The sequence below is a fragment of the Simochromis diagramma genome, unplaced genomic scaffold, assembly GCF_900408965.1.
Source record: "Simochromis diagramma unplaced genomic scaffold, fSimDia1.1 OVJJ01000802.1, whole genome shotgun sequence".
NCBI classification, from domain to species: domain Eukaryota; kingdom Metazoa; phylum Chordata; class Actinopteri; order Cichliformes; family Cichlidae; genus Simochromis; species Simochromis diagramma.
In genome coordinates, this window is record NW_024387492.1 from 11,233,795 (window position 1) to 11,258,207 (window position 24,413).

General features: G+C 40.2%; 1 protein-coding gene across 1 annotated transcript in view; it reads right to left on the reverse strand.

The window, feature by feature from the left end:
- utrn (utrophin) overlaps window positions 1-24,413 on the reverse strand; it is a 190,828-nt gene that overhangs the window by 59,874 nt on the left and 106,541 nt on the right. The window contains 6 exon segments of the mRNA XM_040017758.1: window positions 2,144-2,290; window positions 3,102-3,370; window positions 4,757-4,867; window positions 7,485-7,614; window positions 18,013-18,169; window positions 20,564-20,736. Of these exon segments, the coding sequence (XP_039873692.1) occupies window positions 2,144-2,290; window positions 3,102-3,370; window positions 4,757-4,867; window positions 7,485-7,614; window positions 18,013-18,169; window positions 20,564-20,736 (987 nt within the window).

Consider the following 24,413-nt stretch of genomic DNA (forward strand, 5'->3'; position numbering starts at 1 on the left):
ACCTCTCAGGCACTGCACCTGTGCCCTGCCGCACATGATTTGCTTTGCTCCATCATTCCGACTAGCTGGACAGTATTGGCAGCCTGTAATACTGAGACTCGCACATTCACACATGAGCCTCGGGTATTAAGTCAGCCAGATCACAGAGGGATCCTGGAAATGGGTACAGAAAGACCAGTAGCTCAGTTTCTTTTTTTGGCCACTTAGTGACTATTATCCTCACTCTCCCGCAGCAAGGAAGATGGTAGCTGTCTGGAAATGAAAACCAAACCATCAAACTACACAGCCAGATCTGGCTTATTAGTGAAGCTGAAGCCGTCCTGCAGACTGAAAGAAATGAAAAGAGCAGACAACAGAGAGAGACAGAATGAAACTAAGCCCTTCTCTGACTCACAATCTAAATTATAGTCATATTCCAGGCAACAAGACTGTTAGTGGGTATCTGTGCAGTGCACTGGAAAAAAAAAAAAAAATCACAGGGCTACAAATTAGCACAGCTAACCAGTTTTGCTTAGCGGGGAAGGGGGGCCACATTTCTTTTCCTGCTTAAATTCCCGAATAATGCAACCACACTGTGTGCCTCAATTATAAAGGAAGCTTCAAAAACATTGCACTAGAAAAAAACTCTACATCTGTCTCATGTCCACAGCTGAGCATCTAACCTGTATTCAGTTCCTCTATGTGACAAAGTGGGTGAGAACACCATTTGTCCATATTCTTAGTTAACATTCTTGTTTTGATTTAACCATATTTCATATGTAGTCTGCAATAGGCAAACATCTACTATCCAGGGTTTGTTTATGTTTTGCACTTTTACAGATTATGTAAAATAACATCTTGTTTTAAATCAATTCTGACAAGTTTGTTAAGTTAACATGTTATTTATTTCAACTGTTAATTGGTGTAGTTTGAACTCACCTTACTTACCTGTGTTCCAGGAACAAAAGGAGGAAATTATAGCTTTACTTCCTGTATTTATAGCTTTATAGCTAATAGCTTATAGCTAATCTGAGGTCACAGGAAGATACCAGGTGAAGAAGGGGGAGAATTTTAGACTGTGTTTATACAGAAATGGATTTATTGGTGCAATATGTATTGATTACACCGTAGAGATTTTATTGCTAGTAAAGAGTAGCAGTATAGGTTTGAGTATGATAATGTTCATCTTACCTACTGAATGGAATAGTCCAGGGGCGAGTGGACTACTTAAGCAGATGAATACAGGTGTTCAGGGGGGGAAAGGACCAGGTCAGTGTAGCTGTGTGCAGTTTGACCTTAATTTCCATTGATTTAAGTTCAGTTATGTTTATTTGAAGTTGAGTTGAGCTTCTTCTTTTTTTTTGTAAATATGGTTTGATCACAAAATGGTGAATAAATCACTCGCTACACTGGACAGCACCTGTCTCCTGCCATTCTTAGCCGCTTAGGTCAAGTCCCACCACACTCTACCACTGCAGATCTCAAGCATCACTGGGTATCAATGCTAAGGACCCTAAATCTAAGAGACATGACAGAAAAGCTACTTTGGCATAGCAATCTAGAGATTAAAAACTGACTAACAGTGCACCCTTAAGTTTAAAAATCCCCAATTAGAATACAAAAATAACTGAAACTTGTCTAAAGGATATCAACACAACTCCAGCGCTCATGCTCAAAACCCACTCCTCTTCTATCTCCTTGTAATGACTTGTTAAGAGACTTTTTCACGACTTCTCCTCGAGGTCTGAGACATGTTCAACTCTGAGAAACACTCGTGACTGTCTAGCTGTGACTATCAAGCGTGCAGAGAGCCAAGGATGTGACCGGTGCGCTGCGAGAATACTGACCACTGATGTGTAGTGACAAAGTGTCGCACTGAACATAAAGCTGCGTTCAACTAAAACAAGTAAACAGGGAGAGGGACGGCTCCAAATCCCCGTGTGTTCAGCTGACAAAGTAAAATTGGTATACAGTGGAAAAAAAGCGAGGGAGACACAAAAAACAAAAACATCAAGACAGCGCAGTCTCCTTTGAAGTCATTTAGACAACTGTGACAAAATATAGAGGAAAAAATGCACACACACACACACACACACACACACACACACACAAAACCCTACTCCTGCTCCGAAATCTGTAGCTGTTTCAGGGGGATTTAAAGTACCTGTAAAAGTTTCCACCTCATGTTGAGCTGGTCCAGCTGTCTCGAGGCTGTGGACGACAGCTGAATGTCCAATGGTGTCAGCTCAGCAGAAAGCTCATTGACAATTCGAACGTCCTGACGCAACGGGGCAATCTCCTCTCTGAAGGCCTGGGAAAAAGATGATAGCGTATTTGTATTATAGTTGTGAGATTAGCCTAAAATAAATATGCTTTAGTCCAAACTGCTGACTGCTGTTTGTTTATCCCTTTCTTGTTTGACCACCTAAAATCTAACAGGAGATGAAGTTTGCAGCTTCAGCTTTAAAATTTGCATTTAAAAAGTCACATATTAGAGACAAGTGCTGCTCTGGTTGCAATCTAATCTATCAATAGACCGTTTAATCTAAAGTGGATCGCTAAATGACACGGATATAAAGAAATACGAGTGCCTGGACTGGCTGTACCTCAGGTGATTAAGATCTGAGGTGCAGCAGAGAGAGAAATAAGTGCAACAGCTGAATTTCCTCATGCAGGCTGTGAATCGTGACTTGGCTATTTTCAGTGCCCTTTTGTCCTCCGCTTCTTGACTCTTTCATTTGTTGTTTACAGTTTACAAGAAGATGCTCTCATTTTTCTTGCTTGTTAAATTAAATTTGTTGCTTGTTTCTCGGCCGGTTCTCCTTGGCAAAACGAGACATCCTCAAATATGATGTGTAAACAAACAAGACTATACTGAATATATCCTCAAATGAAGTAGTACTTTCTTTAAAAAACACACACACACACAAAAAGTAAATAAAGAACCAGGGAAACCATGTGAAGCATCAAACATTTCTTATTCTTTTTTTAAAATCAGGATTTTCAAAGATTTTATAACAGAAAACAACAAGATTTGTTAAACAGCACTCAAACTGAGCATATCTGACAGTATAAGAGGGATGGTTATGGTGCATTAGCAAAAATCTGACCCTCTGACTCACCGTGGTTCTATCGATGTGATCCTGCAGAGAGTCGATCAGCAGATCGCCCACAGGCTGCCAGGTAGCTTTGGCCTCCTCTGCCCGAGTCAGCCGCAGGTCAAGCTGGTCCATGGAGCTCTGCAGCTCTTGGAGTCGCTCCAAGGCTCGCTCCACCTGACTCTGCCAACCGCCCACGTGCCCTTTCAGACGCTCCCACCGCTCCCTCACTTCACCAGATTGCTTTCGGATAGCCCGGGCCAACCCTCGGGCCTTCTCCTCTGGTGTGAGATCTGAAAGATAAAAAAAAAAGAAAATACAGGAAATAAAGAAGCACGCCATTTTGTGGAGAAATGCTCATGGCCTTCAATATTATTTCATATTTTGTTCAGTTATTTCTTCACAATATGGTAATGAAAGGCATTTATTTCAAGACTACTTCTATAAAATGGAAGAAATGATAGAAATGCATTTGTAATGTGTTCAAATCCTTGCACTGAACCGGATCTTTTCTTTTATTTCACAGTCCTTGACTTCTTTCCAGCTCTGCAAACAGGCTCCCCCACACTGCTTTACTTGCAAAAATACACATGCTCGTGACGTTTCAGTGCTAGAGCTTCCTAAAAACAACCTTTACCATCTTCAACATTTAATTATTGTTCTCTAAATACGTACTTCTACAACAAAAACACCGAAGAGACCTGTATAAATTTTCATTAAAGTCTCTTCTTTTCTCTTCCTAAGATGATGTGGCAGAAGATTCTGAAGAACTATGAGCCATTTATCTGCAAATTTTACTATAATTATACAGCTGAATAATCCCTTTGTGATCATTTTTTCTTTTATTGCAAATTCCTTCAGTAGTTGCACATCTTTCATGTCTAAGTCTGACCCTTTTATGACTCACCTGCAAACCTGACACCCATCGACAAATCAAGCTCCAGGACAATATAAACCCCAGCCCTTCGATCCTCTTTCTGACTTTGTACTGCCTGGTAGAAAAACTACAGTCTTGTCAGAACTGATATGTAGAATTTTCTGACCCTTAGAACTAATTCTTTTGTCCCTTTGTGTCTCAGGTCTATTAACTTCTTTCCAGTAACAACCTGAACTAATCCAAACTGCACACGCGCCTCTTCTCCATCACTCTCGCCAGCCTTGACCTGCTCTCTGACACACTATCTGCCAAATTCAGCTGCATTCAAGTCACAAATACGACCTGCTGAACTATTCACTGTTGTCCCTGAATTCAGCTTTTGAGTCCTCACTTCTTCAGTTAAAGCTTTGATCCCATACTAGGTAAATGAGCGACACTCAACACGAGGAGAATGGAGGAGCAAAGGAGAACAGGAGGGCAGAAAAATAAGAAAAGAAGGTAGGACGCTGAAGCTTTAACTAAAGTCAAGGCTTGATCAAAGAGAAAGACAGGAAAAAAATGAGAGAGACTGAGGGTCTAAGAAATGACAGAAGTCTAAGAAGTCAGAAGGTGAGAAGACATGACGACTGTGGCATATCTGAGGATGCGGTTAGAGAAGAGGGGGGAATAAAAAAAAAAACAAAAAAAAAAAAACAGCAGGTATAGGAGAAAAATGCTCCCCAGACAATCATTTTAACTGCAAAAAAGATGAGCAGCTCTCAGGAGTTCTTAGGTCTTATCTCCAGGGTAGTGACTGAATTACCATCTTCACCTGTTGCACCTCTGCAATCTCGCTTTTTCTCATCTTGCTCCCGGCATACAAAAACACCTGACACTGCAGGAAGCCTCATGTCACTGCTGATACTGATGGTGTCTGTAGTTTATAAAGAAGAATGATATACACAGGCAAAGTAATGTAAGCTCGTTTGATTGTCTTTACAAAGCATTACTATACTAATACACTATCAGAGTGTTACAAATTCAATATCCTCTCATTACACCACAAGCACAGCTTCTGATCTTAAATTAGCTTGTTTTAAAAAAAAAAAAAAAAAAATCTATTTACTGTATACAATGAGATGACACTTTGATATCTGCATCAAAGACCACAGACAACAAGCCTATCGGTCTGCGCTCTGAAGTCTCGCCACACCCCTACACATTCCCTTGGGTCGGTTTAATTATTTACACAGTAGGGGTTTAGTTAGAAGGGAAATATGCTGACCTAATGAAGACTTCCCTGCTGCACCCAAAAAGAGACAGAGAGGGAATACTGAATGAGTTGGTGTATTTGTAAGCCCAGCTCCTTGTCTATTTATACCAACTTCAACAGAGGTAACAGCTTGAATGATTTTAACCTCAGAAGTGAGGCAAATAAGACCTTAGATTCTGGTTCTTCAAACTGGCTGAAAAGCAGACATTCTTGTGATTGATGACAGGTTAAGGTACCTAAAACAAAACCCTTGTGTAGCAGAAAAGAAGAAGTTTCTTCTGGCAGTTCTCCCATTTACATCAGGTTATCACAGCGGATGGATCCATATATTTGATTTTGCACAGATTTGAATGCTGCCCTTCCAGACACCCGCACCACCAGGTATCTTAAATCCAACTAAAAACCTTTAGCAAATGACTTTGTAGGATGCAAGCCGCAACCTTTTCCAGCTCCTTTTTTTATATTGTGGCTCGCGTTCGGGGGCACCACAGCACGTCATCTGCAACCACCTCACCCTCTCTTTTGCATCACATCAACCCTCTGCATGTCCTCCATCACTACCTTCTCTACAACTTTCTCTGAGGTCTTTCTCCTCCTTACCGCCAGCTCCATATTTCACATCCTTTGTCCAGTGTATGCACTATCCCCCCGTTACACATGTCCAAACCATCTCCTCTTGCTTTGCTTACACTGTCTCCAAAATGCTTAGCTGGCACTGTCCCACTGACATACTGTGACACTAAATCTGTCCCTCCAGGTCACTCCCAAACATCTTCATCTTCATCCACCTCCTCTCTTTGAGTCAGACCTACCATCTCCAAACCATACATCATAGAGGGTTTCACAACAGTGTTACAAACCTTCCTTTTCAGTGCTGCTGCTATCCTTCTGTCACTATGCCTGAAAAATGAAGACAAGGTATAGGTGCAAAAAACTAGAGTTCTTTCAGGGGCCAAAGGTCCAACTTTACAACAGAAGCAAACATGGAAGCTGCTTCAACAAAGACATTTTTGTGTAGCTAATGTATATATGGGTGATCTTTTTTGATAACTCAACAGCCTAAATTGCATTAAATTTAGTGGTGTGGCAGTATTAATTGTGGATGGCTTCAAAACAGGGCTTTACAAAGCAATTTTGTCTTTTTAAGTGTTTACAGTCTACAGTTTATTACCACGGGCTGCGTCCAAAATCAATGTATTGTTGTTACCTATCTACTATTGTCATACAGTACAATTTTAGAGTGGGAAATTATGTTTCTACAAGATTCTGGCCATGTAAGGGTAGGGCTGTTCGATATAACGATATATATCGGATGACGATATAAAAACGTCTATCGTTTCCTATTACGCCATCGTTGGTTTCATGGTGTCGTAAAATAAACTGTTTACAGCAATATTTTTTCATCGTTTTGGCGGTCACTGTAGGGGATATATTAATGTATTAAAGTTCTCTCTTTCTCTCATATTTAATATAACCACACTATGGACGGACAAGCGCCTGTTTTTACGTGTTGTCGTTAGCAACAATGACGGTAAAACCATCGCGTGGCACCGCTGTCCGCTTGTTTGTTTTCCACTTAAACCTTTCACAATAAAGCTCAAGATCCTGTTGAGACTTTTCAAAATAAACTGAATCACGTGAAAGAGTATGCAGAGAAGCAAAAAAAGAGCCGTCAGGTGCTAAAAAAATAAACCTTAGACTCAAACTTTGAAAGAAAATGGTGGCCGTTACAACTTGTGTCTAAAAATGTAGTTTCATGCATTGGTTAAAACACTCGAATCCAGGTAAAGGACGCCCAGCTGGAAAAACTAAACGCAAGTCGAGTTGCCCGAGATTCACAGAATTTACAGAAAATATTACATTTTTGTGATTTATATCATTGTCAGGACGATGAGATTTTTGTCATAGCGCACAAGGGAAAAAATGATATGTGAATTACAAAAATAGGCGATTAGTGATTTAAAATCTGTTGAAAACAGACTAGACTAACTAGAGACACAGAGAACTGTGAGTTTCTAATAGTTTTTCATTAAGTCATTATCTCCAGATACTTACTATACCTAAAAGATAAAACTGCCTAAGCCTCATTATGAGCTCTGATTTTACCACAATTTACTCAGTTAGGAGGTGGAAAAAACTGCATGGCATGGCTTTAATGGACTCCGTAGTGGTGTGCAGTATTTTTAAGCTGCAATTATCTTTTCAAACCTGTTTCCAGGACTGAAAGTTTATATATTCTGTTAGAGATATTTTTTTTTTTTAATGAAAAGGAACAAACCAGTCTTTGGCTGCAGGTTCTTGCGTGGCTCTCCAGGACCCTCAATGGGCTGATCAGCAAGAAACGTCCTCGCCTGGTCCAAAGTGCTGATTACCAAGTGCTCGCGCTCCTTCAGTTCTGACCGTAGCGCCTGCGGGAAAAGCACAGAGCAATGGCTTAGAGGGGACTTGATGTATATAAAAATGTTACTAATATCAACCACAAATTTTCTATAACTTTGTTATGATCTATATATTAAAAAAAGAGTTTGAGTTTAATTTTCAAACAGTTCTTGCAGGTCCTAGTTTTTGAAATAATATACATACTAATCAAACAGTTCTTAGAGTTCTTGTGATTAAAACACTCACATCAGCCTAATGAACAAACGCAGATGTTTACGTTCTGCCTATCGGCAAGATAACCAACACATTCAATGGCTAATTAGGTGATTGCAGCACAACAAAACAGTTTCCCTGCTCAGTCTTTGCCTATTAAGAAGGAATCAAGAGGTAAGAGAGAGAGAGAGTGAGAGAGTGGCTATGTAAGGAGTGTCAGCGGTATTGAAAGCTCTGAGAACAGAGCAGCGATTGAAGTGCGAGTACTGGGTCAAACTGGGCTTCTCCTCTGGGTCTGTGTGAAATTAGCTGAGCAAGGCACAGAATAAAGCGAGTCACTGTAACCCTGCAGGAATAATCATTATAGAGCTTGCTAGTAACACCACACATCCTGCACATCCTCTCACAGCGCCGCTCAGATTGAAATAAGCATAGTGCACCACACACTCCAGGCTCTAGTTCATGAAGTTCATGAAGCAATCTGACAAATGCTCTTAACCTTATGTCAAGAATTCTGCCTCAGCAGAGTGCACGGCAGGCGATGGAACTACATAAAGGGGGTGAGAACGGTATGTAACGGCATAATTGTTCTTGTCTGAATATACACGTGACACCCCGAAGGACTTCATTGCCTATCGGAGTGTGTGATTGCTTTGTGAAGAGGCGATGTAGTTGAAGACACTGTGAAGCTGGTTGATTAGCTGGGATGACCCGCTCTGATAAAGTCTCACGCTTATCAGACTGATCAAACAGTCGACTGCAGCAAAAATGAGATGCAAAAGATTGACGACAAGATGCTGGCTTGGGTGCAATCGTATTATCAGCAACATTTGAAGACGTAAGACAAGAACAATAAGAATCGCCTAGAAGAGAAACTATCCAATCCGTATGTATGAGAACACCGCACCACTCAAGATGCAGCTTACATCCATATACGCACATACCTGAACTTGCACCTTCTGTGTGACCTTCATTATACAATGTCATCACAATCATAATTTCATCCTTTTAGACATTTGTGTGAAGATTTGCCATAATTAGCCTATAATTTCCTGAGTGACCTTAACCCTCTCACCACTTCTTTCGATTCTATTTCACAGTTCACACACTGCTGCTGTGGAAGCATTAAAAAAAAAAAAAAAAATTCTGGAAGTTCTTGTAAAAGTTGGATTTAGACCAATGCAATGACAATTTCACACAGCCTCCTGCAGACAAATGTACTCTCACCCTGAAATGAAGCATCCTGCTGAACACAAATTAGATCATCCCTGCTAATAAATGGTTTGCTTCGTTCCAATGATTTCCTCCCCGTTCACACAGAAGAAGCATAATAGGCAGGTAGCGCAGAGAGGGGACCTTGAGAGATAGAACGTAAATGAGAGGGGATTGAGGAAGAGGGAAAGGGGTGTGAGCAGAGATAAGAAAAAGAGGATGAGGAGCTGAGCAGCGAGGACAACTCCCAGTTGATACCAGCACCTTTAGTTTTCCATATATTTCCTTTTGTTTTTGCTGTCAGATGTAGAGTGGTGGTTGAAATTAGGAAATGAAATGAGGGTAAAGAGGCTGTTTATTTTCAAAGTTTGTTGCATGTTACTCGGAGTGACGCCAGTAAAATATTCCGATGTCAGTTTTGTAATGTGTTAATCACAGATAACAGCTCAGATCGACGAACAGCATCCTGGTGGAAACAAATTGCACCTGGTTGAATAATTCAGGGAAGTCTGATTACAGCCAGATGCAGAAGGAACCAACATATATACAGCATCAAAGTAGCAAATGGCTTGTTGAAGCCATTTGTAGAACTGGCTTGTTTATAGATATGTGAAGTTTGACTTCATGTATTACACTTTTAACATCTCCAAAGATCCTACTGCAAATATTTGCAAGTCTGATAAACCCATGTTATTCACAATAGAAGACAGAAAACAAATACTTAACCTCAGAAAATTAAGAAATATCCACTCATTGTGAATGTGATGGAAGCAACATCAAAAAAAAAAGTTGGAACAGTGACACGTTTATTCAATTCAACAGTTGCCTCAAGTCGCTTTATGTTGTAAAGTAAAGACCATACAATGACAGAGAAAATGAAGAAAGCTTCAACAGGGTCTGCCAACAGTCTGAGAGCAAAACGTTTTACTGGGGCGATACTGTGAGGTCCTTCACGATAATGAGTAGATGGGTTTACCACTAGGGCTGTTCGATATAACGATATATATCGATAAAAAAACGTCTATCGTTTCATTTTACGCTATCATTTGTTTCGTGGTGTCGTAAAATAAACTGTTTACGGCAATATTTTTTCATCGTTCTGATGGTCACTGCAGTGGCTATATTCATTTCTTCTTTCTCTCTTTCTCTTATATTTAATATAACCACACTACAGACGGACAAGCGCCTGTTTTTATGCGTTGTGGTTAGCAACAACGACGGTAACACCATCGCGTGTCCGCTTGTTTATGTTCCACATAAACCTTTCACAATAAAGCTCGAGATCCTGTTGAGACTTTTCAAAATAAACTGAATCACGTGAAAGAGCAGATTATTTATGGATGAGAAGTAAAAAAAAGAGCCGCCAGGTGCTAAAAAATAAATCTTAGACTCAAACGTTAGAACAGGCTTTCCCCCGCAGCACGCTGTATAATAAATACTCACAAAGAAAACGGCGGCCGCTACAACTTATGTCTAAAAATGTATCGTTTCATGCATCTGTTAAAACACTCGACTCCAGCTACATGACGCGCAGCTGGAAACACTTCCCGCAAGTCGAGCTGCCCGAGATTCACAGAATTTACAGAAAATGTTACAGTTTTGTGATTTATATCGTTATCGGGACGATAGAATTCTTATATCAGGATATGAGATTTTGGTCAGCACAGCCCTATTTACCACTGTGTAGCACCCTGTGTGACATCTGGGAGATGAATGTTGTCCAATTCTTGGCTGATACAGGATTCTAGCTGCTCTACAGTTCCGGGCCTTCTTTGTCTTATTTTTGCATTTCATGATGTGCCAAATGTTTTCAGTTGGTGAAAGGTCAGGACAGGCAGGCAGACACTGTCCCTTGTGCACAGAGATTTCTCTAAATTCTCTGAATCATTAAATATTAGGCCGTATAGATGATGAGGTATTCAAAGTGTTCTTTATTTTATGTTGAACATCATTACTCTGAAATTTGCAGGGTTTTTTTTGCAGATTGCTGAGCCTCTGCCGATCTTTACTTCTGAGGAGCTCTGCCTCTCTAAGATGCTCTTTTTATACCCAATCATTTTATTTTGATGACAATTAACCCAATTAGTTGCAAAATGTCCCTGCATCCATTTCTTTATAGAACATTTACTTTTCTAGCCTTCGGTAACTCCCAGTCCCAACTTTTTTGAGACATGTTGCAAGCCATCAATTTCAAAATGAACCCCCCCCCCCCCTTTTTTTTTAACGAAGTATTAATGTTTCACTTTAAACATTCTGCTAAAAATGTGTTTATGACACGCGCACATCATTTTTTCTGGTGTTTTCTTTCATAACACACAGCGTCTCACCTTTTTAAGAATGGGGGTTATATTGTCAGGAATTAATTTCGAGTCACTTCTAAGATAACGCCTACCGATTTCTTACTGAACGTTTGATTTTTCTCCTTCTCTTGTTTGAACATGTATCTCATTTCTCACACACACTCATAATTTCTGAGATACTGTATTCTGTTTGCCATGTCTGTTGTGTAATATCACTTCTGTGAAGTGAAGTGCAGTGCTGTGTTGTTGCTGCACTGTTTACTTACACTGTGTGTGAGAATAAATTCAAATACAAGCTGGAGAAAAAAAAAAAAAACAAAAACTGTTGATAAAGATCATGTGGCTTAAAAGCTCAAGAACAGCCTGCAGTAAGGCCACTGTGGTCAAAAGTGAACTCTGCGTCTCAGGCGTATTTACTATAATAATACCCATATTAATAATCATGTCACACAGGCATAGTTTGAGTAATAAAAAAATCCCTGTCAGTTACAATAAATGTAATATTATCTTCTAATGTAAACTGGCTCCAAAGAAATGAGCCACAGAAGGCTTTAATATCTGCAACGTGAGCAGCGCCAAGTAATCCTCTTTGTTAGATACAGCCTCGCCGTCTGTTATCCAGCCACTGGGTATCCTTACAGTTCAGGCAGGTGACAGCACAAAACACTTTCACCCAACACTCAACCAAATCTTTTTAGTGAAACCTCAGCACGCGCACATTATCAGAGTTTCACACAGGGACACACTTTTCACGCTTTTTTGAAAGGCGGATATCAAACACATACGCCGCTTTTAAGTTAACAAAAAAAGCTCTTTCCCCAAGCAAATCCCAGACAGCCTTTGAGTGATGAGACATAGACATCTATGTCAAAGATAAAACAGGACAGGTCTTCTTTGCTCTTTTTCAACAATTTCCAGGCTCTGGCACATCAGAATATGAGCTGCGATTTATGGAGACTAGAGCAAGAGGGGACTGTTGTCACTTTCACAATGCTTCTGGCATCTACCTTGAAGCTACGAGTGACCGTGACCTTGGCTGTGAGTGTGTGATTAAGTGTGGGCAAGTGCTTGTGCCCAGGTCTGTGTAAGAGTGTAGTTTGTGGCTGTAGCAGCACAGCAGACTCTTATCACCAAGTGCCCTGTGCTGTGGCGCCAATGAGATAACATCACAACACAGCTTCTTTCAGAGCTCTGCCAAACATCCCTCTTCCTGCTCTCAAAACCCTGCTATCTCGTCCACAATATTACCGTAGCCCTCTTCTTCTAGAAGAAATAAGCCTCCCAAAAAGGACTGCTACAATATACCATCTCTCAACATAAGAGGCACAAGGCAGGAATTTTCAGGCGCCTTTGCAATAAGGGTTCAATCACACTGCGGGAGAAGGGGGAGAAAGTCACAATACTGATAACTTCTTATTTTTCTCTAGCAAAAACTATTTTTAGTTGAGGCCAGAATTTGAACTTGTGTCGTCTGGGCCAAATTCGATTTTACAGTTGCATACAGTTGCACAGTTCATAAAGGAGCCACAGAGTGATTCAACTGAAAAAAAAATTAATTGCTCCTTTGCCCTCCCAACATTTGCTGTTATCTCAGAATAGCTGAAAGCTAGTGATAGCTGCTAGTAGTTTGAAAACAAATGCTCCACTTAACTAATGCATCCAACCTTGGCCATTGTTAATTTAGTAACAATACCCACAGGCTGTGAAATGCCTGTGGATGTACAAGAAACCTATAAGTGACAAATTCGCAGTTGGCGAAATAAAAATATAAATTTTTTCCATGTAAAACATATGTATATTTTACATTGTTGTGTTAGTGCAACTGCAATAATTTACAAGTTTGAGGTCAATTTAGAACCTTTATGTTTTTTGAATCGTCACTGCATCACTCTTTAGCATAGTTTTGCAGTACTTAATGAGGTTTGCTGTCACCGATAATTATAACTGCTAACCGCAGCATTGTTCATATACTTCTTTGCTTCTTTAAGCTATCATAGCCTTTAAAAGGTTTATTGCACACTTACCAGAATAATATTAGCATTAATTTAGAGGATTCATCTCCTAACACAGTCCAAATATGCAGTCTCTTTTTAGTAATCTGTTTTGGTTAACTCCCAAACCTCTCTCTTCAGCTCATAAATGCTCGACTATACTAACCATCTATGTAGCAATCTGTCCGCTGTTTGGTGCATTAATAGTAGTGATAATAATTGCTTAAATATGCACTTAAACACATTAACTTGTGTTTTTAGACATAACCAACAGTGGATTTTAAATTACACAATTAAGAGGAGATTAAAATGCAGACTTTCAGCTTTAATTCAAGGGGTTTAATAGTAAATATTAAATAGTAATAGTAAAAGTATTGCGGTTCAATAAAGTATTGCATTAACGGCTAACAGTGCATCATATTCAAAGGCTCAAAAGTAATTAATTGACAAGCAGCTTTGTGGCCAGATGCAGTCTGTTCCCTTGATGTTCCATGACAAATTAAACCAATAAAAACATCTGTATTTGACTCCAAGTGTATAAGTTGTGTTTTCACCGGATCTCTCAATATGATGTCGGCAGAGATTCTGACGTGAGTGAGGGAAGCGGCCATTAGACCAATAAACCAAAGTAAACCCATAGAGTGATCACAAACACGATGAGAGTGGCCAAAAATTTGGTACATTTTTAAAAAGAATGAACACACTGACCAGCTCAGCAACACTAAAAGGTCTGAAACACCACATAATAAAACTGAGGTGGATGATCACAGGATTATTTCCATGGTTAAAAAAACAACAACTTCACATTAAAAACCAAATGACAGGCGAAGTGAAAAACTTTAAATTGTACCTAGATGATCAATGTTCTGCTGGATCCTAGCATCTTGATCCACCTAATCACTGCTGCAGACCATGCATACACATGGCACTGCCCTTTGGCTCAAAAGAGACAATAAAGGACCCATGGCGTTGACCTGGTTTGCAATTGCAAATTCCTTTGATTCTAGCTAAATCTGCATCCATGGAATGTGCTGAAACATACCGGATCTAAGGATGCCCCACCCTGGAGCTGACAGGACCCAAAGGATTTGAGGCCAATGTTTCAATACTGCAGGACAAACCCATAGGACCCCCAGCAGATAAGGGCTGGTTTTTGCCAGCAGTGCTTTAGACCATCAAAACACACGTCTAGCAATTTCATTAAACTGCAAGTGTAAATGAAGCAGACAAAAACAATTTAAAGTTCCTCAGAAAAAAACCCAGTGGTGAGTTCTAACAAAAGCCCTGTGTCTCCAAAGACACCCTGAGGTAAAGTCCAGCACAGCACTTCCATTTCATTCTCCTTTACTACCTGTCCATTCAAGAGTAAATGGTGCTAATCAATCATTCAGGCACAATGATTAAGATGAGTCCTGTGGCAAATTATTAGACTCTCCCCACTTTAGTTTGAGTAATGGTATGCTACTTAAGCATATTTAGAAGATATGGGGAAGGGGGGTTTAACTAAATTTAAAGTATATTGCCTGTTGCCTGTATTCATTCTGAATGAGTCGAATGAGCTTTTGAAAGAACCAGATTGAACTTGCGTAACAATGCAGACAAGAAACCAACTGTTGCTGAAAGATAAGAGTCGTTAAAGATGCCCACAAGCCTCTGGTCCCTCGTTCCCACTCCTTGATCTAAAAGCTGCTAATTTAATAGAAGAGACTGATGAGTTTAATCGGCTTGATGCTAACAAAGGCGTTTTTACTGGGTAATTGAATGTGCAATTAATAAACGCTATTATGGCCATTTTAGAAGAGAAAAACACAGACACGGATCAATACACAGAGGAGGGCGGGAGAAGTAACTCAAGTTAGCACAGACAATACCCACTCAGTCGCCTCACACTTTCAGCACTTCAACAATCAGCTTGTTGAGCTAGATCTGAATGCAGCTGATGTGTTGGAAACCTAAATATTATGAATATAAAAAGATGTACTATGTATACTTTTCCTACTTCCACTAACCTGGGTTCTCATCTACTGTACATAACATCTTTCTCTTTTCTCCTCATTTAATTTTGCTTCTGTTTGCCACTTCCTGTCTATCACTTTCTGCTTGGACCACTGCTCTTTCATATTTTTCTTCCTTCCGATTCTTTAATAATGGCAATATCCGTTGCTCTCTGCTGGGCTAAGTGGCTTAGCCTTCATCTTTTATCTCTCAAAGTCTCCCAAAACAAAAAGAGAATGGAAAAAAAACCTCACTCTAAGCCTTCCCTACCTCAGAGACACCAATTTCCATATATTTATATCCATGCACATTCCCCCAATCTCTCCGGCAGAGCAGCTGGTACATGCACTGCTCACCAACTGTGTCTGCGTATGTATGTGTGAGCACAGGGGACTTGCAAGTGTGTGTCTGTCAGTGTAAGCAAGTAATAGAGCATGACATGTTCAAAGCCCCAGCTTTTTGTTCTGCTCAGCCACCTCCCCTCATCCTTTTTAGGGTCACCAAGACCTCCAGGCCAATCTACTAAGAACACAGAGGAAGTGAGGGAAAAACATAACACAGGGAAAAAATGGTAAGTGAGACTTCTGCACTTTCAACACGCCAGTTTCATTATTTCCTTTTTTGAGTATTCTCAAAGCTGAATACCTGGAGATGAACAAGGGAAAGCAGAGAGGAGAAAATGTGAAAGAAATAGAGAGGAGGAGTGTAAAGAAAAGAGACAAAAAGGCTAGAGACAGGAACCACAGCAAAGGATGACAGAAAATGAGATAAAAGGGCTGAGAGAGGGTAATGAGAAAAGGAAAGTAGAAGTGGACATGAAGGTAGATTAAACTCTGTGGTTACTGCGTGTGCTCTCAGACTCATTGCTTATATAATGGAGCTCATCTGATCAGCTGGGGTAATGCCTTTCTCTTCTCTCTGTAAGGTGTTCAGCAGACACGTGGAGCAAGCCTCATCTCAGATCACTGAGAGCATACGCTGATGAACCCATCTCAATTAAAATCAGAAACAAGATTCCCATAAAGGCTCCAAGTTTGAACTGTCAAACAGGCAAAGTGTGGAAGAGTGTCTCTCTTTTCCCATAATATATAGTTTTTACATAATCTGCTCTGCTTTCTGAGTAACGACTCTTCATTAAGCCATTAAAAGACTATATTTAGCAGACATTACAGCAGCCAAGAAATTGATCGTGTGCCACTGGAGGAGCCCGCTCTTAGTCTCTGTGGTCGATCAGTTATGACTTTTTTTTTTCCTTCTCCATTTTCCTTTTAAAAAAAGGGAAAGCACTGAGCACATTGCTCTAATGATTTTTTTTCTTTTGAAGTTTGGAATTAGTGCTTTAAGTATTACACACTTTATTATGTGTGTGTGTAATTTGTCTTATTTTTTCCCTCTCTTTCATATTTCTTTCTACAAATTATCACAGAAATGCTTCACAAAATTGAAACTCCTTTCTTTTCTATGTGCATGATTGCTTCATTAGCCTCAAACAGTATTGTATCTAACAAATTTCCATCTAAAATTACAAAATGACATTTCAAAATATAGTTTGTCAAACTTCATTGAAAAGTTACACAAAGATGTAGCAGATCACAGAAGGCATTCGGATACAAATGCGCTTCGCGTATGCTAAGGTGTCGCAACACAGGAGTACTGAGCTCCGTGTGCGCGTGTGCCAGCTGATCTGTCAGCGTGTCTGTGATCCTTGCGTCTGTGACACATGACTGCACACGTGTTTACTCTCAAGGCGTTTTGGGGAACAAAATAATAGTGTGGCGAACGGGATGCCGAGAAACGCATTACGATGTCAAGAGTGGCCGGCAGGCTGGGAGTAAACAGTAGCCACGGGCTGAGTCATTTATCTGAAAGCAATTACACTCCGGTGCACTATCACAATAACCAGTGGTTACAATAAATAATACAGTGGGGAACACTGCTGACAAACGGCACTGATGGCAAAGGTACGAATGGGTCAGCACAATAAAGGTATTGACTGCTTGTTAGAAAAACTGATTCTGTGTAGTGTAAAAACATCAATAAGTGCAATGATAAAACACGAGAAACGACACTACTCACTGTACGGCAATGATGTCGAAACTGGCCTTTAAAACTCTACCAATGCAGGATTTTGAAACGAATAAATGTACCATAGCCACACGGCTGCACACGGGCTTAACGCTTGAAAAACAATCATCGTTAGCACGGTTATATTTTTAATAACACGTTTGTTTATCTTTATGACAACAACAACGCATCTTGTGCAATTTAATATCTTTATTCTAGTTAATTAGACGTCTGCTCAGGATAAGGAGGGAGGAGTTAGGCTGCTATGATATAACATTAGCAAATTTCACGAAATAAAAGAAATCTTAACCCTCTGTACCCTAACAGGAGAAAATGATTAGGACAGTGAGGGAGATGTTAGTCAAACGCAAGGAAGCCATCTGCGCACACAGAAAGAGAGAGAGGACAACTAATGAGGCATTTGCTTTAAGAAGGGGAAAAAAGCTTGATAACATGGGGCTGGCTATATCAAGCTGAGAGTATGGTTACAAATGCTTAAAATGTTCAGAAGGAACGTTTATTTTAGGAAAAAAAAGTTACTTTCTTGAAGCTTCTCTCTGAAAACTTAAAGAAAAATCAATAAGGTAAGGACAAGGTATGGATAAATCTTTCAGAGTGTGGCAGGAACATCGCCTGTGGCAACAATTCATACCGTGCAGTGATTCTGCTGCTGCAGCAGAGTGGGCACATCTCCTCCGATGGGCATCTGCTTCGCCAGCTCCTCATCCTTCATGCAGATCCACCTCCACAGCTCCTCCAAAAGGCCCAGCAGTCGAGACCAGCGCTCAGCACTCACCTCCAGATGTGCTCTGCCAAGATGAAGCATCCACTTAAACTAGTACCACCAGATCCCTGTGACAGTATCCCAGTAAATCCTTTCAAACTGTACTCCTTACTTTACACTTTATTCTATACATCCGCACATATTATGGTCTCAAATTTGTTATTCTCTAAATTATAGCGTTTAAATCATATAGTAAGGTTCAACAACTTTTGAATTCTTCCTGCTACATTCTAGCTATGACTGTATTTCAACACGTAAAAAGACATATCCTTACCAAACCCTGTAAAAACCAGATTGCTAACCACTCAAAAAGAGGTCGCTGGCCTTCTGGAGTGGACGTTATTTGAAGAAGGTGGATGCAGTTGGCTGCTAACGGTGTGGGTGGCAGCTTGAGTGCAATGTGTGTTGATAATCACTTATTTTTCTCTTCTCCTCTGGGCAAAATGTATCTGAACACGGTGTACAGAGACCTCCTAATGCCACTTACCGAGTTAGCCTTAATTACACATGTACTGCAATTAAGGCATAATGGCCGGCATGCAATCATCATACCGTGTCCCATCTCCCACACCCACCCACCCACACACACACCCACACACACACACACACGCACACACACAGAGTTTTCTTGCTGTCTATTTCCCCCGTTCTTTCCTTTCTGTGCAATGCTTCATCTTGACTAAGTCCCATTTCTCCCACTAAAATAAACCATTATAAATTCAGAATCATTTCATCATTTGTACTGATATCCCAACCTCACTTTGTTCTCCTGGCATGGCTTTATTCACCCTCCCCTCTTCCTCTTTGAACATCTCCATCTGGCCCCGTCACCTTCACTTCTGCCTTCACTTTCTTCACCGTCCGCGTCCCTACTCATCACCAATCTTTTTTATTTATGCCAAGGTTGTGGCTGACGAGGCACTACGTGTGTGAAGTTTATGTCCTACCGTGGTTGCTCTCGGGTATTTTTTGTGCTATATGTCATCCCTCTGCTTCACGATGGACATGCAGAAAACAGGAGGCAGTGTAAGGCTGTTATAAACAACTCGAATGAATATTTCCTAAAATACTGTATGCAAATGAATATTTTCATATACGAAGAATGTTTTTAAATCATGACTAGGACTACATTTGGATTTCATAAGTACCAAATTTCCTAATCAATACTTGACAGTGGAATTGGTCTCAGTGTATCTTTCGATAGGTGATTTATGTACTTCTACACATGTCTGAAAACATTTTCAGGCTCTTCAAAACAAACTCCCTGGTGTTTCAGAATACAATAGGAGCAACCTTGAGACCAATTTCAATCATGCAATCAGAAAAATCAATGCATCTCTCTCTTTTTTGTTTTTAAATTAAAGTACCACCTGAATTCCCCCCAAAATGGGACACTTCAAATTTAAAACATGCACAAATTTCTTGAATATTCATCAGCTTCAACTTCTTGCCTTCGGGATTGCACGTGTAGCAGCCCAAAGTTGGGCTGACTGCTGCGAGTCAGTCAAAGAACTACCTTCACTTCTCTGAAACTGCAGTACCAATCACAAAGAAATAGGATGACAAAAGCTCAACGAGCTATAAATTGGTTGCTGCAGGATGTTCTGTCGTAGTGTCAATAGCGCAGAGAGAGGCACGATGCAAACAGACAGCACCACTGTTTTGTGGCTATCCTGCATCGACCTGACATTTTATTCTGCAGTATTCGATGCTGTAAACGGTCACATCACATATAAAAATATCACGCAGTAGCTATTGTTCTTCCTCCTCCAAAATTTCTAAAGCATTTTAAGAAAACAACATTGGCAGCAGCCTGGGATGGAGGCTGTGATGCATAAGAGTAATGACTGAATTAATGAGCTTGTTTCTGGAATGAGTAGATTACCGAGTTAAGTCTGACCCGCCTGATGTAGTTACTGTGTAGAAGCCTGGTGTAATTTGTGTAAAATAATCAAAGTAGACACTATGGACACTGTGTTTAAAGGCGCAGTGTTTAGGATTTTCACTGAGTACAAAGCAGGTCCAAATGCAGACCATTTTACTGACATTGTTATTTCATTTTTAAATTAAAGCATTTTCTGATTGGATGGTTTCCATTTATCAACTTCCTGGGCTCCAGAATTCCACATGTTGGGGAAAAGGAAATTTTCTGATCAGGAAATAGCACATCTCCCAATGCACTACATTTAATAGTTAATCAAAACTTCTGCAATGTTATGACACACTAGCTGATTAAAAAAAAGGAGTACACTCAAGCTGAGACCTACTTGGACCATTGCCTTGAGACCTTATGCCAAGATATCTTTTTTCTTCCAAGTTTGAGAGCAGCAAAAAGGCAAAAAACTGCAATCTGACATCCGTGACCCAAAAGACTCGAGCAAGCAAAAGTTAACAAGTTAAGTTGAGAGCTTTTACTGACCTGATGTTGGCGGATTTGGTCTTCAGGTCGCTCCATCGTTGATTCATGTCATCCAGCCTGTGCTGGAGGAACACGGCCTCCTCTGAGCTGCCCAGCGCTTTAACCATCTTCGACTTGTTCCCGTCGACGCTCTTGTAGATGTCATTGTGGGCATCGATCTCAGCCTGGATGTCCTAAAAATACAAACAGAGAACATGGTTTTATCAGTGGAAAATTAAAGTACAGTCAAGGGCAGCAATAAAGTAGTTTCACATCATTCTTATCACAAAAAATGGATGAGACAGCTGACTACAAGTGAACCTAAAATTTCTTCGGATTGTGTCACAAAGACTTTTCTTGAGGGACATCACAGCGTACTGCAAACAAATTTACCAGAGGGAAGAAAAGTTTATATTTTCTGGAATATCCTCAAGGTACTTTGACTAAAAAGATTTGAACTTCTATTCTTTTGCCGACTTGGAAGGCCCACGCCATCCAGAAGCAAGTCCCCGAGCAATATCAGCCTTCATATTAATGCTGGACCACCATTACATTACACCAGGTCTGAATGACAGCAAGAATTTCTCATTTTATGCTGGTATAAAGTTCTAATGCACTGCAGTGTGACTCAAAAATGCTCTGTGTATGGATGTTTGTATGTTTACAGGACCAAATTCAATATTATGACGAAGCAAGATTTTGTGTGTCTGTGTTCTTAACTCAGTGGCTCTATTACAGAACCCCATCTCAAAGGGCATGTGTGAACGTCTGTGTGTGAGGGTTAAACCACAAGGGGCGCTGACGCAAGCAGAGGATCTTGTCAAATGTTTTATTTTTAGATGTATAAAACTGTTCCGTGTTCTTCTCTCGCGCACTCTCTCTACTGGGACTCCCCTCAGTTCAACCTTTTTCAACTGCACATAAAGAAAAGACTCCAAAGAATACCATGTGTGTAAGTGTAACACTGCTTGGAGCACAGAGGTGTGCAAATGGGGCAAAATTGCTGTAGCTAATAAAAGTGTAATAAGACATATAGCCTACAACAGTGCAGGAACGTTGTAAAATAATACAAGACATGGTGTATAAAATTACACATCTTCAGCAGCTTAAGTAGTTAATTGTGTATCATTTGCACTGGAAATGTAATATTTTACATTTACTCTAATTATAAAAACACAGGAAAATCTTGGAAAAGGCCATTGTTGCGGAATTGCTTTCCTATCCTCTGCATCACCATAATAACTGTGTGCAGTAATGGAAATGGTCTGTACTGCCATTAATGTGCTACTACACTAACTAGAGCCTAACGGATACACGGATCACCCCGTGCTAATTTTGGCCTATTACAGATGAATTAATGAACATATCTTCAAAATGTTTCTAGATATGAAACTTTTTAATATTACACTATTATATTTGTAAATTATACATCATAACTGAGCAGTTAGGCAATGTATTTGTGTTAAGTTTCTCACTGGTTTGTCAAAATGATTAGGGATTTGGCAATGTCCCCCATTGTTCCATCATCCTGCCGTTCCCCAGTGAGTAGGGAATGGGCACAGAAACCTGGTATTAAACAGGCTCCGGAGCTACATTATTAAAAGATTAGAGTATTAGTAACCTACAACATTATTGGAATTGGTTTTCGGTACTGGATTGCTTAAGAAAAAAAAGAATGCAGTCATATTCTAGTTTCATTTTTCCTGCCCAGTTTCCTTAGTAATTTGCTATTCAATATCCTGAAGATAACTCCTCTCGCTCGACTTGACTGAAGTCTGTTGTAGACACGGACAGCTGGAAACACAGGTTCAGTACCCATTTCATACTTCCTTGAAGCTCACCTCAAGTCCACCATCTGGGATGCAAGTCCAGTTGGGGTGGGTGTAATGTAAATTCTCAGGATGAGTCCGCGGTCACAAAAAAAAAAGAAAAGAAAAAGAAAAAAAAGACAGGTACTCCCCATTTACCAACAAAATTTGCATCACTTGAACCCAAGCGGCTGCAGAAAGTATAATCAAGGCTTAACAGGAATAACTATCCGGCCATTGTGTCTCCAGCTGTCCGTGTCTGTGTCAGCAACAGAGTATAAACAAGGCTTCAGGCGCACACATCATGCACACATCCACAGACTCTGGTCTTAGTGAGGACTGAGGAGAAAATGAAACTCTCCAAAGTGATGGATTCACTTGGCCAGAGTCGACACTTACAGTACTCATTGCCACAAGTGCAACAGGTCAAAACATGAGTAGCGTGTGAAAACAATGAATGAAAGTCCATCACACTAAGGTGAAAAAAAATGAAGAGTTTGAGTCGAACTACCATGACCTACATGTAGCGATGCCAAGTGTGTGCATTTTTTGTATACAGAAAAAATCCACTGACAAAAATCAGCCGTGGTTCCAAATACACACTCCAATATAAACAGAGGGAAGACGCTGAATGGGTATAAACAATACAGGAGACTCAGAGTGGATGTATGTTAGACAAGTATGAAAAGACATGACCTGTGTATATGTTTTAAATAGTTTATAGTAGAGTTTAAATACTCTGCAAAGTGCGCTGCTGAAAAACAAAAAATACATTTCAAAAAGTAAATTTCAGCCACAGTGCGACCAGACTGCACATGAAACGGCTACACCTGTGGCAATATGCCGCAGTTAGTTAATGCCAATGGGCATTTCACTGAAGGCCGAAGCAAATGCCTCTGCTGTGATCTGCAAGGATAATCATCCACTGCATTTTTTTAAGGCACAAATAAAATCCTTCTTAAAGGTTACAGAGGAAAGGAGGAAAGCCAGGGAGAGACGGGCAGAGGGAGAGGATATGGAGATAAAGACAGAAAGAAAGAGTAACACCAAGAATAAAAGACAGAGACACATTTGGCTTCTGAGCCAGCTGGCTGTGTTTCAAGTCATTACCCAAGTGCTTCCCTTACATTTTCCTTTAGCGCTTCTACTTCCAGTGGAAATAGTTTGCACACACTAGCACATTCACATATAACACAGAAAGCATACATTGAACGGGCATACAACGGCACATATATTCATTTACAAAAACCCCTTTTAGGGTGTATTTCAACTAATGAAAGACTGCTTGCAGCCAGAGGATTGTATATGTTGATGTATAAGTGTAGCGACGGATCATTTTCTCCCTCTCGTCAACACAGACATACCCAAACACACACACAAAAAACCATTTGTATGCCACAGGTCACCATGTGAGTAACCACCGGCCTGTGTTTACTTTTCTTCTATGTTTTATTTATGAATTATTGACTAAAAATGGACCATTTTAGGTCCTGGAAAAGGACCTCAAATATGCCTCCTCTCCTCGATCTATAAACTCGCACTCACCATACACACAAACACTGATTTATGTGCGAGTGGGAAGAAAAGCAGCAGAAAGGTTAATGGGTTCTGGATCTCATGCACACTGTAATGAGTGATAGAGATTTGCTGGCTGTGAGCTTGTTGGAGCTGCAGAAGCGATTCGACAGAGTCTCCCTGGAAACTGAAGCAACAACTACTGCTTAAAGCTTTATGAAGGATAAAAGCATTAAACATGCTGTTAAGCTATGGCTGAAGGGCAAAAAAAACAAAACACCCAGATGTGCTTGCCCATCGGTGAAACTCTCACCTAAAGGAACTTGTTTACATTAACAAAACAACAATGACCCTTACTTGGCTAAGCCATGTTAGCCTTTAGATCTTAATAAAGCAATTAGCGTAAAGGTCTGCTTTGACAAATGATGCTGATTTCATGGCTGTGGGTCTCATTCTATACTAATTCGCTCTCTGCACAGTATCCGTCTCTCAGAACCATTCATTCCACTTTAATGAGTCCAATAAGGACTGCTTAGACTTCATAAAGC